This window comes from Mauremys reevesii, linkage group 11, assembly GCF_016161935.1.
Source record: "Mauremys reevesii isolate NIE-2019 linkage group 11, ASM1616193v1, whole genome shotgun sequence".
Taxonomy (NCBI): domain Eukaryota; kingdom Metazoa; phylum Chordata; order Testudines; family Geoemydidae; genus Mauremys; species Mauremys reevesii.
Genome location: NC_052633.1, coordinates 62,060,238 through 62,077,562, shown reverse-complemented (window position 1 = coordinate 62,077,562; position 17,325 = coordinate 62,060,238). Strand labels below are relative to the sequence as shown.

General features: G+C 39.8%; 1 protein-coding gene across 4 annotated transcripts in view; it reads right to left on the bottom strand.

Annotated features, from left to right (window-relative positions):
- DPP10 (dipeptidyl peptidase like 10) overlaps positions 1-17,325 on the bottom strand; it is a 402,675-nt gene that overhangs the window by 190,003 nt on the left and 195,347 nt on the right. For all 4 annotated transcript variants that reach the window (XM_039495403.1, XM_039495402.1, XM_039495399.1 and 1 more), the window contains exon 4: positions 7,101-7,195. In XM_039495403.1, the coding sequence (XP_039351337.1) occupies positions 7,101-7,195 (95 nt within the window). The remainder of the gene's footprint in view (positions 1-7,100; positions 7,196-17,325) is intronic.

The following is a 17,325-nucleotide window of genomic DNA, read 5'->3' as shown; positions in this document are numbered from 1 at the left end:
CGGAGGGAGCTGGGACAGGGGAGCACACGGAGGGCCGCCTGCAGCAAGAAGGGAGGGGGGGCGGCACGCAGGGGAACTCCCCGCCCCAGCTCACCCCAGCCCCACCTCCTCCCCGAGCACGCCATGGCTGCTTCACTTCTCCCGCCTCCCAAGCTTGCAGGGCCAATAAACTTAGGCACCACAAGCCTGGGAGGCAGGAGAAGTGAAACAGCCACGGCGTCCTTGGGAAGAAGGCGGGACAGGGGTGAGCTGGAGTGCAGAGGGGTGCCTCAGGGCGGAGGGTGGGAAGCTGCCGCAGGGGAGGCGCCTCAGGGTGGAGGGGGGAGCTGCCACCAGGGGGGTGGGGCGCCTCAGGGCGGGGGCTCGGGGACGGGAGAGGGCGCAAGGTGGAAGTTTCGCCTGGGGCGCGAAACATCCTTGCAGCGGCCCTGGGGACAGATTTTCAAAAAGATACAAAGGGCAGTTAAGTGCCTTTCCTTTGTGCTTTAAAAAGCCTCCCCCTTATTTACAAACAACATATTTTGAACAAATTTGTGGATATTGACCACTCTGATGAGTTACAAAAGCTTTGCAGATATTCTTGGATTATTACCAAGGGATCCTTACAATTTTATTTATCAACCATTCTCTCAGATTTTTGCATATCTATGTGCATTGTTGCACTGCACTAATAAACCATAACATAAAATAAATTAGCTGTGGAGGTTATTTAACATTCAAAGTGCATATGTGGGTGATGTTCTAATGTTCATAACATATTCACAACATGTAAGTGTCATTAAAACACCCCATGTTGCAAAAGTGAGTAATATTTATGTGGTATAAAGTGTAGTTTAAAGCATTTACTATTATTCACTCTTATTAATCTCTTGTGGAAAGCTCTTAAATAAAACAGAACCATGTAAGCTGCTCTTGCAATTAAAGCTACGATAATCAACAAAGAACTATAATTGCACTATGATGCTGTACTGAGTTTCCAGTCAAGAGAGAGGAAGGTGACAATAAAGGAAAGCTTACTGTGAACAATTCTATGTGAAATATCACAAAAATATTCACTGCCAAAAGCTCCATTCAGACTAAAATTCTAATTCTGTGCTTTTGGCTGCAAGGCCTCTGCAGGGCTTCTACAGCTGGGTTGCCACAGAGCCTAATGGTGATTCATGAGCCAAAACTACTTCTGCTCTGCTCACCCATCTGACACCATGCATCTAATTAGCAGGCAGCAAAAAGTAATCCCTCTCTATCAATCCACGTGCAAAAGATGGCCCACAGTAATATCATACTAGAAGCATAATACACTCTGGGGTACATCAAATGGGAAGCCCCTAGAAACTTGTGCAATTTAAACAGATTAACTGGATGAGACCCAGGACTGAGGCTCTTAAGCCTGACATTAAGCTTCCTTGAAAAGGCAGAGGAACCAGGGCCATGGGGAAGGTGGATTTTTGAAGAACAAGGGTAAACATAAGCGCATGAGATTCATATTTTTAACAGGGTCCCCAAACTATGTGAGGGGATCAAATGAGAACATAATTTTGGGATAATTAAATATGCTTGGTGAGGCAACTGCATAAATCCAAATTATTTTATTCTATATTTCTAAGATTAGTCCTCTAAAGGGCAAGGAAAGTAGAGGGATTGCATTAATTTGATGTGGCATTCTCTTGAGTGCTTGCTGGACAGTAAGCATCGCTTTGGAATAACTCACTTTTTTCAACACCCATCTCATGCACACAAATATGCAAGCTAAAAATGCACCAAAAGCAACATGACATTTCTCAGCAATATAGACCTTTCTGATGTAGATCAGTGGATAAGTCTCCTTACCAACTAATGTCCTTCGTTATTAGGGTCTGGAGTTCAAATTCATCACCCACAAGACTTTGAATACATGGCACAAGGTACTTCTATGTGACTTTCAGAGCTTGCACATCCAATCAACACTCCAGCAGCGTAAGTGTGACTCAGAAAGGCAAGTTTTCATAGCAGGGATAACTCCAGAACTAAATTGGCTGCATGGAAAACCCAAAGGGCTCCTTTGTCCAGTTAAACCTATTTCCTTCCTTCCAATCATGCTGCCTGAAATTGATCCTACGGCTTCTGCTGCATATATGATAATATGCATACAGTTAGTGGAGTGTGGAGAGATCAGCAAAAGGAGGAGAAACTAACTCTTTCTTTTATGCAGAAGTGTTGGGGGGAAATGACTCACTCCTCCTTCCATTTGCCCTACTCCTCTATAGCCAGAAGGTTACAAGGAGTGGAAAGAGAAAAAAGAAATGCCATGCCATGCCATAAAGGAAGTAAGAGAATGTCTCCTCCCATCCCATAGATGCTTGTCTGCTGAGGTGATCTGATGCTGTTTGAGCTAAGCTGTTTGATTTAGTGACTACAGCAAAAGACAGAGTCTAGACTCCTGGTGGTACCCCAGGTTGCTACTGCCTCACTCTGTGACCTAGGACCACTCATCTCTGTGTTTGTGATTAATGTATGATGTTCAAATAAGAATATCATTACTTTATTTGTATTACAATAATAAGAACAAGGCATTTCCTTGTATAAATATAGATAGTTCCTTAGCGTTATTCGTGAGCCATGTGTTTTTCTTCCTCGCAGAGATTCTCATAACTCCATGCTCTGTCCTCTTAGCAATGGAAGGTGAAAACTCATGGTCTGCAGGTCTCTCCTGAGGTTAGAGAGAGTTAAAACACTCTCCTTTCTCTCTCTATTATCCCCTTCGCACTCTGCACAGGATGCACCTAAAAAGAACAGGAGTACTTGTGGCACCTTAGAGACTGACAAATTTATTAGGATGCACCTAGTTTCCTATCTGGAACACAAGTGCTTTGATGGCCTTCCTGCTGTTGAATCCTGCCTCTGGTCACAAAGAGCAGGATTGATTTACCTTAACAATACTGCATGTGTGAATAGTGATGCATAAATTACTCCCCCCCCATTCCACCGCCCTTTCTGTTGCTGTCCTCCTTCAAGGTTAAGACTTTCCACTGCAGTCACAAGATATGCACAATCAGCTAACATGTGGATGGAGACTGCTTAGGACCAAAGTGAATGGGCCAGGAATTGGTGGGTCTTAAAGCAACAGCCCTTATTTTATTCATGTTTCTAACTTCTTCCCACATCCTTAATCATCACACATCTGGTAGATGAATCCTAGCAGTTTTTGAGAATTAATACATTTGCCATATTTTCAGTTACTAATTTTTAGTGGTCTTTTTGGGGGGTGGCAATGGAAGGAAGGGAAATTGTTGACATTGGTTGGTTTCAGTGGCTATGAATTGGGAAGTGGATTATGGGTCACTGGGTCCCTATACTTTTTCATATTTGCAATTTCCTGGATTGCTTTTTGGTTGGGGTTTATATAATCTAGGTGAGGGCGGCCATGCTGGCAGTATGGTGAGGGATGGGAGAAAGATGAGAGGCCATCGGCATGCATTTCATGAGCTCAAGCAAGCATGCAGCCCCCTTCCTTGTTCTTTCATGCAGCCATCTCTGAAACTGCATTTATGATTGGGTTACTAACAGTTAATCCATTTATTGACAACATTTTAAAAGGAAATGACAGTAAAAAGAGTCTGTTAAAAAGGGAGAAAAAAAAACATGTCAGAAAAATGGCAACCTTATTTAGACAAAAATGTGGTATGACTCCAAAATCATTTTGGAATTATACTGTGTAATAAGAATAAAGATTTGCTGCTGACTGCTAAATTGGTGAGCAGGAGCTTACATTCCAGGGTGACAGGAACATTAGCTAAATAATAGAGAATGTATTGCCATTACACATTGATACAGCATCACAATATAAATTCAAGATGCCATGTTGTGATTAGTTTCTAGTCTCTTTGGATCCCTGGACTATTGAGGTTGCTTAGCTTCCAGCTGTTAACATTTGCATATCACTGGTTTAGAGTATTAACTGTTTACTGGCCAGCTAGAGAGGGCACACTATTCACTGGTTAATTCTGACAGGTTCACTGAAGTTGAAGGATATAGTTCAGAAAATGCATCCAATCAATAACCTACAGAGATGATAGGATATTTATGGTGCTTCTTGAAATGGTTTTGTAATTTTTTCCCTATCAATACATTTTGTTAACGATTAGATTATTTTGTGAATGGTCTGATTATATAAAGTATTCAGTCTTCTCTACTCATGTTTGGAGAGGACAAATGGCTTAATTATACTAAAATGTAGTAATTTTAAGACAGTCTTTGAATAAATCCATAGGAGACTGAGAAAAAACCCTGCTGTTTTCTATAGAAACTTTTAAGACATTCTCTTTGGAGGAGAAATAGAGACTTTAAAAGAAGAAAACACCAGAACTTCTTAATAAATTCCAGCACCGTTACACCTTGATTAAAAAACCTTTTCTATAATGCACGTAATACAGAACTTACTAATGAGCCCAGAGTCTGCCTTTTTGTGCTGAGTGAGTTTTGCTGGCAGATATACATGGAGAGGGAACACAGTGAATGTCTTTCAAAGGCTTTTCAGAAGGCTTTGCCTCTGCATTTTAGACAGAAAGTGACACTAAGTAGGATAAAAGAAAACTTACTCTTCACAAAATGGCAATCTCCAAGGAGTAAAGCAAGAACTTCTGAGCTGCACACTAGGGGTCTGTGTGCATCAAGGGATTAGTAGTAAAGTAAGATGATATTCACTTATAAGATTCTGGTTCAAATATAGCCAATTTTCAGAGCAACCATGACTACCTCTTTGGTTGTGTCCCTGAAAGAAGTTTATTATTGCAGTCTGATTTCTAATAGGCAATTATCAACCTCACTAAGAAAAACTCACCCCCTTATTGGCTCTTTGGACAGAAAAGAGAGAGAGAGAGAGAGAGAGAGAGAGAGAATGAAAAGTGGAAGAATGTTTCATACAGAAAAGTGGCTTCTCTAGGATGGGACCATGTGTGGAAACTTGCATTGCCAGTGCCTGTGTTATGGTGTGTTTTTGATGAGCACAAGACAGCTCTGCAGAGTGTTAAACCAGCACCATTTCTATTTATGCACTAATGATTAAGCAGATATGACAATGAGAGAGGAATTATGATTAGTGATTTAGGAGTTTAGCCTTGGAAGAGTCCATCTAGCAGTGTGGAGAAGCAGGAGCATTTTTGAGGGTAGAGCTTAGAGAAGTGGGAGTATTTTGAATTTCAATTCTGCAACCTGCCTCTGTTTCATTATGACCCCAGGTTAGGACTGTTTGCTGTGTATTCATCACAGACAGAAAGTTGTCAGGTACAGCAAAATTCCCCTTTATTATTATACCTACAAGTCATTTTTAGGCTTCTGCTCCATATACAGTATTTTCATTCCACTTGTGTGTGACTATGGGTAGAATCTACCTCATTTGTGCTTTCAACTTTTTACTATGCTCACATACTGCATTCAAATGAACTTCTTGTGGAAAACAGACACAACATCTCTCTATTCTTTGCCTCTGTTCCATATATAGGCCTGCTGGACTGTTGGTTGGATATTAGGCATCTTTGGTCAGTTGCCAACTTCTAATTAAGAGTGTGCGTCTTGTGCCTTGAAATCAGTCTGCGTGATCTGAGGTTGAACTGGTCCCTTCTAATGCAAACCCAGAAAAGAGCAACCCTCTGAAAAGAGGGGGCATTTGCAGTGTTTGGCTGCTGTCCACATCAATTTGTTGTAAAATATGGTGTCTTGCCATATGGAAAAGGAGCATTTTTACTCAAGTGGACAAAAAGAGACATTTATAATTGGTAATGCCTGCCCTTCTCAGTGTCAGATTGAGCCTTGAGGCATGGCTGGGATATAAGGCGCACCATTCCAGAAATAGACCCAGGAGACATTGGGTCTCACAGACACACCCCTCAGATAATTCTCTCCCCTCTGTCTCCTGCTTAGTCCAGAAGGGTATCACATTTTCTGTAGTCCTATACCAACAGAAAATGCAGACCTCGCCCCCCTGCAGTGGCTAAGGGAGTCCTTTGCTTCTGGAGACTGGCTCATTCCCAAGAGCTCCTGTTCTCCTACCACTAGTTGAAGTGTTTAGAGGAGGCAGCTGGCTGGGGCCTGGTGCCCCTGAAACAGAGAATGCGCCTGAGGTGGGGGAGAAAGGAAGTTACATTACAATGAAATACAGGGAGCAAACAAAGCCAAGGTAACTTTGGGCTGCATCGGCAAAGACATCACAACACAGACCAGGAAGGAGATAATCCCTCGCCATGTGGCTGTGTTGAAAATGAGTCTTGAATTCAGTCCTGGGCACCTTGGTCCCCAAAAACTGAAGTAAATTCAGAAACCAGAAACAGAAAAGATCAAAGGGCTGTAGGGACAGATTTGTAAGGAAGAATTGAAAAGGATGAAATATGTACCACATGGCTTGAAGAAGTGAGGATTACAGGTAGTATCACTGGGCATAATGGGATCAAATAAAACAAAGGGAAACTTCAGCTAAATATCAAAAAGTATCCTAAGAATAATTATTAAGGTAGCACACTACCACTTGCAAGGCATTTTACAAGAAATCCAATCTAAGTTCAGAGCAACAGGTAAGTAGAAAGAGGTTAGTAGAAATGAGAAATATATATTTTTTCTTTATTCAATTATGAGAGCTTCTTGAATCTGTAGTAATGTCAACAAAATGGAAAAAAAATTGAGGATTTTTTTTCAAAATTTTCCACATTTTTCAACCAACTATATGGTTTAATGTTTCAAATTTTGAATTTTTTAAATTTCAAATTTTGACCAAAAACCACCCACAGAAAACTTTTCAACATTTTAATAAATTTTTCCCACATTTTATGATCAACTCTACTTATTATACCCATCAGCTAGATTCACTATAGGCAGCACAGCAGAAGTCAGCCTTCAAGGCCCCCATCAGACTGTATGCCAAGCAAATGATAATATACTGGATTGGAAAATCTCCCATTAACAGTGGAATGGGTGGTATTGTCCATCTCTAATATCATCTATTCTAAACAGATTCTATATCATTTTTAAGCACTACATTCTTTGTCTGTTAGAGACAAATGGCAAATACTTATTAACTGGATGCCATTTAAAAGTGACATACAATTTTAATGAGTAAAATAAGTATTACTTACAAAAGTCGTATTTTCCAATAATAACGTGGTTGTATTTGTTTCTACATTCAGTTTAACAACATGTCCATTCCTATTTTTATACACCACTTCTGTATCTGCAACAATAAAGGAATTATCAATTAGCAAAAACACTGAGTATTTAATACATCCGCAGAGACAAGAGGCATATTTAATAAACAAAATCACTGCAAGACACACTGATGCATTAAAATGTGCCCAAACAGACTGAGGAATGGACCTCATTCATAATATCTATTTTGTTTGCTTGTGTTCAGATCATTAAATAGATCAAACTGTTTATGCCCCAAATCCTGTTCATCTGATTCAAGGGGAACAATCCTCAATGGGGTCATTCCTGTGAGTTCAGAGAGTCCACCCTCCTGTGAGCAAAGCAAGTACAATTACGCACATGGTTTCAAGGCTGAAAACTGCACATGTGAACATCCCTGTAACACAAGTAGATTCATTAAAGTCAATGGATGACTCACATGATGAAGAGCCTTTCTAGTGGGTAAGGTTTTGCAGGACAAACCCTGGACATTCTATTTCTCATATGAATGCTTTTGTTACACTTCTGTCCTTTTCCTTTAAATACATCTGCTGCCCTATCACCTGTAAGTGATACTATCGCTACAGGTGATGGGCAGCAGACATATTTAAAGAAAAAGGACAGAAGTATAATAAAAGCATTTAGGTTCTCTCACACTTGACTAATTTATAAATACGGAAGGAATCTCCCGCTACTGGTTTAATAAATTGCAGTCAGACTATATCTTACATTTTTCTGTTCTGTATTCCAGTTAGTAATAGATGATGCAACATGAGTAAATCAAAGGAATGAGTTACATTACACTAGCAGAAAAGGATTAAGACATAGATATGATATGATCTGTTATGGTATGTTCACTCATAACATACATAAAAAAATTTCATGTTAAAGTCTGCAGTGTGAGTAAATCCTCTCTCAACAACTTGTTCTACTTTTAGTTACCATAATAAAATAATAATTTACACCAATACATTCAAACTACAGACAAAACTACAATATATAAAAGTACATTAATTGTGATTATTATGAAAGCATATGGGTTAAGAAAGGTATGTCAGCCTTAACTTTCAACCCCAAGGTTTTGTCTAACATATCTTCACCATTAATAAGAGATGCCAGGATGAAATTCTAACCTCCTCCCACATTGAAATTGATGGGAGTTTTACTATTGTCTTCAACAGATCCAGCATTCACCCTTAGTTTTGCTTTTTATTTTTGAAGGAAATCTAAGGCTGCAATACATTTGCAGAAATTGTTACATCTGTGTTTTTAAATACTTTAGGGTACAACCTGATGAAGTTTGTGGGTAAAATCACAGGGCTAGATTTTGACTAGCCCTAACACATCTGCAGAAAAGGAGAAAGACCCTAGCTTCCTGGCTTTGATGAAACCTTTCCTGCAGATACAATATTTAATCAAGTATAACTTCTTTGTTATAAATATCTGGAAAACAGGAATTATAATGAAAGTTCTCAAGTAAAACTTATAGAGAAGGCTAAAATGATGCTGAAATAGAGAAAAGAACACCACTAACTCCTTGTAGTGTCTTAGAAACTCATTACAGATTGCTGAATTTTATGAACTAGCAAGCAAACGCGACTTGGGGGAAAAAATCAAGGTTACAGCATCACAAAATATGCTTTATTTATTCATTTAGAGAAACCTAGTTTAGTATTGATTGACAGTACAGAAATTCAGAGTGTATAATACTGGTGAATGTGCTCTAGTATGATTTGTGAAATTAATTAAGTTTAATTAAGAGACCTTACTAATCTAATATTCTATCTTTGTTGAGGTGGGATTGATAGAGTTTTGGTCAGGATTATTGTATCTGTGGTTCGGAAGTGAAAATGAGGGAGGTTGCGAACTGAAGAATTAATAGCTGTAGTTCTAAAAAAGAACATGATACATTTTTAATAAGAGACAATGCTTTGCAGGCAACTATTGTTCACAGCTTCCTTGCAAGCCAGTAATACCTTCATAATATACCGGCATGCAAAGATTTAAAATCCATATTATTTTTGTCATTTGTACTTCAGTAGCACAGAATAGCCACAACCAGACTAGAGCCCCATAGTGACAGTCAATGTTATATAGCAAGGACCTGGTGCCTGGCTTGAAGAATTTAAAATGTATATACACAAGTCACATACAAGATGGGGGAAAGGATTCCTCTGTCCTGCTGGTATAATTGCATTTAAAAAAAAACAAAAAAACCTTGATGTTCCATTAGCAACTACCTCACAGGGTCCTGGTTCATGACTAGAACTCCTAGGCCCTAGCGCAATGCCACCTAACAACAGCATTGGGATGTACCTGATACTACATGGATCTCCTTTAATTTAATTAACCATTTCACTGCTTCCTCACATACATCAGGCAAAATGTACTTCGAAGGCCATGCTTTGGGGTCCAATCCTGCAAAGACATCGGCACATGAATAATTTCACTCACGTTAAGTACCCTCTCGTGAGTTAAAACTACTCATGTGAGCAAAGCTATATCAGTGCATAAGTGTTTACAAGATCAGTGGCACAATATGTAGCCCCAGAAGTCCATTTAGCCAGAGATACATGGCATGTGAGGCAGCAGTGAAATGGTCAACTGTCTAAATGAAGATTAATTTAAGAGTTTGTTTTTATTTGTAAAGTTGGAAGAAAATGTTATCCTAGTGGTTAGCAAAGAGAACTGGAAGTCAAGACTTCTCAGATTGAACATTCCTGGATGCTGACTGCACCTCAGTCTTCCATCTGCATATTGGATATAATTATACCTTAGTGGACAAGCATTTGTTAAATGAACATCTATAAAGTGCTTTGAGATCCTCAGAGAGCATGTTACATAAAAACACTGCATAAGTGTTGAATGTAAGTATAGTAATCATGGGCAATCATCATTAATTTATATGAAAGTGCCAATCCAATGAATGACACTCTGTATGATAAAGAACACTTAGCAGACTAGATAATGGAGCAGTTGATGGCCACTCAACATAATGATGATATTTTGATTGGTAGCTGAAATGTAAGAGGGAGGTGAAAGAGAGGACTGTAAGATCACACAGATATGTAGCTTAGTTCTTACATTGTGTGATGGTTCTTGATGGGTCCAGATTCTCTGAATATTTATTTTGGTCAAATAAGGGCTAGATTATCATAGTTCTCACACAGCTGTGCAGGGGAATAAGGACGCCAGTTGTAATTCTGACCACACGGGGAGAGCAGAGGTTGTGCTTGATACCCACCCTAAGGAAATGGACAAGGATTGGGTGCAGATGGGAAAGGAGCTCTGGCTCCATCCCAAAACTCACCAACCACAGTAGCTGGCTGGGTATAGAGGAGGGAGGTAAGCTGCTCCTTCTAAAAGGGGTTAAATAAGTAACTTAACTGTCAGAACACAGAAGAAGCATGGGAGTCAATTCATTCTCCCTGGATACAGCAGCAATGTGCCACTCCTTACTTTAGCACATGGTCAAGACAGCATCTAGACCTAACCTACTGAAAGGCACTATCCCCAACTGCCGCTCAATCAAACCATAATAGGCTGGCAGATTTCTGGTAGACATCATGGCAAGAGTAGGCCTAAAGGGCAGATCTGAAGAGGGATATAGCTTCACAGACCAATTTGGGCAGAAAATTCTGTGTGTATTGGGACACCATAGAAGAAAACAAACAGGTGGGAAAAGCCAATGACATCACTGTAATGGAGCAAAGGGAGCTTGGGTAGATGCAACAAGAGGGAAAGACCTACGAAGAGACATGAAGTTGCAGAATAGAAGTTAGAACTTGATGCAGTGGTGAACAGAGAGGGATTCAAAGGAATGTGGGGAGTGACATGGTTAGAGTGACAGGCTAAGAAAAGGGTTTTTTTTCCCCCAGGAGAAACTTATTGATTATAGCCCTAGTTTCAAAACTGTTTGGGTGGGCAGATCCCTACACAATGTGGATCCCTATCAAAGTCAGCAGAACTCCATTCAAGTGCACAGCTCGGCATGCATGGATCTAATTGCAGGAGCTGGCCCTTTGCAAGACAAAATAGTGGCAGAGTGTCTTGGCAATTCTGATTGCCAGCTGAATAGTTCAAATATCTCAAATTTAACTGTTAATGGCAAATACATGTATGATCATCACAATAATTCACTTGACCCAGCAATGCTAGTGTTCCACAATACTATTTGATCCTATAAAGTACAATGGGAAACTACAGGTTATTTTTCCATATTGTGAAAACCAACATGTCATGTTCAAATGTCTAAACCTTATAATCACACTGCTGTAACTTTTTAGAGGCAGAGTTGTTCCCAGTTGAAACAGCCTCAGAGCAGAATTCGGGAAACAAGTGTTGTATTGCTTTGCTTCTGCATTTATAATAATAATACTTAGTACTTATACAGCATATTTCAACTTCAGAGCACTTTACAAATATTAACTGGCTATCTTTGGCAGTTCTGATAAATGGAGCAAACCCTCTTTTACATACTCATGAGAGCATTTTACTAAACACTCAGTGAAAAACAATATTTATAAAGTGAGCAAACACTGGATAGGTTTGAAACAGTGACAAAAACTAAGAGTGGGTAAGAGATATGTGTATGAGGTCTGATGAAATTTCTCTACCATAATTCATTTATACCAATGTACATTTTCCATGCTCTGTCAAGCTATAGCCTTCACCAAATGACCCTAGGCTCAGTAATTTTAAATTTCATATTGTTTGTTTCTCCCACTTCTATATAGATTCTGCTCAAATCTTCCTTTCCCCAGTATTTGTTCATTTTAAAAATATATCAATTCACCACAGCTCCAAGAGGTGATGGGCCCCATTCTTCAGATATCAGCCCACACCCTTTGGGGTGCCTGCACTAGATGGCTCTGAAAGGCCACAGGAATTCCAGCGGGTAAAGGAGGGTCCACACATGCAAGAGGGCAGAACGTCCATTGGTCAGTTATGAAGTTCTGATGTCCATGGTTACAGAGGTGTGACCAGGGCCTTCTACAGTTACTCCATGTCTAGTTCTACTAGTTCAAAAGTGGGTTTGGGGAGGAGTTCAGCCTTACATATACAACTGAAAAAGTACCACCACCACTACCACCACCCTGCTGCAGATGGGTGCCTGAGTGCTGTAAGTAGCTCCAGTGCAGGGTGTTAACAATAAGTTAAAAGGAAGAACGGCATGCCACAAATACTGTCCCTCCAAAAGAGAAGAAAAAGCAGCATCAACCCCATCCTCAGTATTGCCCCTCCTACCATCAGGATCCACAGTCTAATATAGTAGGATATTAACTCACTGAACAACTCCTATTTCCACCTGGACAATACTCTTGTCATTGGTCTCGTCCTTATTATGGAGCATGATGTGCTGCCCTAGTACCACTGAAGTCAGTTTGGTAATCAAACAACGTAACCAGGGTAGGGGAAGAGGTGGTATGTGACTGAGGGTTTACTCCCTCAACAATGGGTTCTGGGGAGTATAACCCTGGAAGAGGCTTTGCTAGTCCCAGAGGGGCTGCCCAGTTATAAGAGTTCCTTTCCCCCTTCTATAGGATGTAATCCTATGTTACCTGGGGCTGGGTACCTATAGAATGAGAGCAGGGGAAGACACATGAAGCACTCCATGGTGGTAAGAGACAAAGGGTGAAATCCTGGCTCACTGAAGTCAATGGCAAAACCCACTGATTTTAACAGGGACAAGAGCTGACCCTAAATATATCCTTTTTTCCCATATTTGCATCTGCATTTTCCTATTTTTACGTATAAATTAAAGAAAATGGATTTTAAAAAAAATCATTGGTACTACAGCAAGATTTACAGCCCGCATCTAGCTCAGTAGCAGGTGATATACCCCATTTGGAAAAAAAGGAAGGAATGGAATATATAAAAAACAGATGCATCCAATGACTGTGCATTCATTTGAAAACCAAATGAAGCAGATCCTTCATAAAATGTGATGTTATGGGACAGAAAGAAGAATGCTGAAGAATATGAACAATTTGTAGCAAATGCTAGCAATCCATGTTACTCCAGCCTCTGTCTATGCTGGAAGAGCAGATTGCAAAACATTATAGGGAACAGCGGATGGGGAAGGCTTCAGTCATTAAACCCTGTTGGAATTCACATAAGCAATTTAAATTATATTTTTGGATGCAGATTTCAATGTCATGAATTTAGCCCTCACATTGTGATGCAATTACACAATATGCAAAGGCACAGCCCCAATATTTCTAAATTAGGAATCATTTTTTACATTAATAACATTTTAGTAGTGCCCATGTTTTTGTTTGTGCCATGCAGCTAAAGCTTTGAGATGAGCCTGGAAAGAAACAGCAGTGAAGTGACAGTATGACTAATGAGGTTCACCACTTCTAAAGGTTCTGCAAGTGTTATTGGCACAGATCTACCACATGCCTTGTCTGATACATATTGTTCCCTAAAGCGTCAAAGACAAAATATCACAAAATGCAAAGCAATAAATGTAGAAACCCTCCATATTCTTTCAACACACACATACACAGGCCCCTCTAAAAATTCGCACTCCCATTTTACTACTTTTTCTATACTGTTGCACTTTTTAGATGCCATGGACCTAATTTTCAGGCACCTGCAGTTCCCATTGGCTTCACTTCACATTGTGAATGCTCAGCCTGTTTGAAAATCAGTCCCTGTTCAATTCTACTTAAAAACAATTTGCTGTTTGAAGGGGAAAATGGGCCAGATTCTGTTCTGAATTATACTTCTATCACTTGAAATGAAGTCACTAGAATTATACCAGGGTAAAAATAGAGTTTGAGCTACTATCTATATTGACTAATTATTTTAGATAGAAATAAAAACCAGAGATGAAATGAACTGAGCTTTAGATAATTAGTGCTGAATCCAATTTCATATTTCACTGTGTTCAAGCAACTCTTTCACTATTTCAAGTTAGTCATGATACTCCAAAACAGTCTAGTAACTGGAATTCTTGGATGATATTTTTTCCTCAGTGCTATATTTTGGAGATATTTGCTACGCAGTGTGGACCCGGACTTTAAAAACAGCTGGGATAGGGCGCTTCACGATATGCCCTGAAAATGTCATAGCTGTGTGTAGAAAGTGAAGGTTTGGAAACCCTTCATACTTCCCAGGCTGATAGAGGGTGAGTATGACTCTGCGGAGGTAGTACTCTCAGAGGTAGTACTCTCGGAAAACTATTGCTGCTGAACAGTAATTTCACCTCCCTCATTCAATATCCAACCCCATTCTTGGAAACTAGCCAGCAGTGCAGCTTTTGGGAGAAAAGTTCAGAAATATTAATTAAGAGCCAGATTCTGTCATCCTTGATCATTATGAGTAAAAGTGAGTAAGGGCATCAGAATCCAGCCCTAGACTGTAGCACTGCATTACCAAAGCAGTCATCTAATTCAATTTCTGAGCTGTAATTTCCAGCCAGGGTAGACCTACGCACACTAGGTTTGATTGAGCTAGTGTTATAAAAATGGATGTGTAGGCACGGTGGCACAGACAGCAGCATGGGCTAGCCACCCTAGTACACAGCTAGGGTGTCAAATGGTCTGAGCCACCAAGTGTGCTCTTGCAGCTACACAGTTTTATTTTTAGTAGGTTAGCTCAATCAAAACTAGTGCATGTACATCTACCCCAGCTGCAGATGACACCTCCAGTGGCAGTTTAGACTATCCAAAGTCCAAACAATAGCATTGTAGCATTACTCCATGCAGGCACTTTGCACATTCTCCTTTTCCAGGTCTCCCAAAATTAACACTCATAGTTTCCTTTCTCCAAGTAGAAATCCATGTTTACTGACATCAGTGCAATTGTTCCCATTTACGCATGGCTGAATTTGAATCCTACCAATACAAAACTAGGCGAAATTCCACAAATATATTGGTTATTTCTCTCTCAGAATCAACATTTTTCTCATTATTATTATAACTGCACCTTGAAGCTCCAACTGAGTTTAGGTCCCCGTTGAGCTAGAAACTGTACAAACAAATAATGAGAGACAATTCTTGCCCAAGAGATTTTATAGTACTAAAAAGGACAGATAAGGGGGCTAAGGGAAACAGATACACAGAGGTGAAATTATTTGCCTGAGGTCATACAGCATGACAGTAGCAGAGCTATGAATAGTACCCATCCCTCCAGATTTTTCAGTCCAGTGCCCTATCTACTAGGCCACAACTGCCTTTCATATCAATATGCCTCCTCTGTTCATTCAGTACTTTTAGTACTTGGAGCTTGTCCCTTTTAATTCTTTATGTCCTTCAGGTCCTGGTTGTGCTTGCCAGGAAAAAAACTCAGAGTCATGTCCAATCGAATAAGTACACAAGCCTACTAATTTTTCAAAGAGGCAAAGGGATTCCCGAATTACCATAAACTTGCTAACTGTGCATTGCAACTGGAAGAGCTGAGATTGAGCCAGACGTGAGTCAGTTATGGACATACAAAGATAAATTACTGTTAAAGTCAGTGTGAAAATAACTATGGAAGAACATACAGTAAGGTTTGGATTATTTGGGGATAACAAGGATGCTTTCACAATAAGTACCCAGTGAGGTGGGCTCAATGGAAGGAGGAGACAAAAATCACAGGTAAGTCCAAAACATGGAAAGCTGGGTGAAGGGTCAAAATCTGGGAGGAACATGGGCAATCATCGCAGGGACGAAGGGACAAGAAGGAAAATAAAGGCAAAATCAATTGAACAAACAAACATCTTAGATGTCTGCATACTAATATAAGAAGTATGGGGAATAAATGGGAAGAGCTAGAAATAGTAGCAAATAATTACAGTTATGACAATTGGTATCACAAAAACTTGGTGGGATAATTCACGACTGGAATACTGGTATTCAAGTGTACAGCTTGTTCAGGAAGGACAGGCAGGGAAAAAGAGGAGGAGATGTTGCCTTGTATATCAAAGATGTATATATTTGTACTGAGGTTGACACACAAGTGGGAGGCAGACCTGTTGTAAGTCTATGGAGAAGGACAAAAGGGTTAAAAACAAGGTTGATGTTATGGTCTACTATAGAGCACCTATCCAGGAAAAGCTGGATGGGGCTTTTTTTATAACAACTAACAAAGATATCCAAAGTACAGGATTTGGTGGTGATGGGGACTTCAACTACCCAGACATCTGTTGGGAAAATACAACAGGGCACTGATTATCCAACAAGTTAATAGAATGCACTGGAAACTATAGAAGGAGGACAAAGCAATTAGTGGAAAGGCTGTTCTAGAATTCATTCTAACAGAGAGGAACTGGTTGAAAGTTTGAAGCTGGAAGGCAGCTTGGATGAAAGAAATCATGAAATGAGAAAGTTCATGATTCTAAGGAGTGGTAGGAGGGTAAACAGCACAATGAAGACAACGGACTTGAAGAAGTCAAATGTTAGCAAACTCAGAGAACTAGTAGGTAAGATTCCCCTGGGAAGCAAGTCTAAGGGGAAAAAAAGAGTTCAGGAGAGTTGGCACTTTTGTAAAAAAACATTATTAAGGGCACCAGAGCAAACTATCCCAATGCACTATCCCAATGCATAGCAAAGATAGTAAGAGTATAGCAAGAGACCGCCCTGGCTTAACCAAGAAATCTTCAGTAATCTGAAACTCAAAAGAATCACACACAAAATAGAAACTAGGTCAAATTACGAAGGATTAATATGGAAAAAGAAACACAAGCATGGACAAAATTAGAAAGGCCAAAACAAATTAAACTATCTAGGGAAGAAGGGTAACAAGAAAACATTGAATAAATATATGGGAAGCAAGAGGGGGCCAAGAACCGGGTAGGCCCATTACTCAGTGAGGAGAAACAGAAAATAACAGAAAACACAGCAAAACCCTAAGTGTTAAGTGCCTTTTTATTTTCCAGTTTTTACCAAAAATGTTAGCAGTGATTGGATGATTAACAGAGAACATCAGTATAAATGAGGTAGATTCTGAGCCTAAAATGGGGAAAGAACAAGTTAAGAATGACTTAGACAAGTTAAATGTCTTCAAGTCAGCAGGGCCTGATGCAATACATCCTACAATATTTAAGTAACTGGCTGGAGAGATCTAAGCCATTAGTAATGATCTTTGAGAACTTGTGGAGGACAGGAGAAATCCTAGAGGACTGGAAAAGGGAAGATATAGAATTTATCTATAAAAAGGGGAATAAGGATAATCCAGGGAATTATA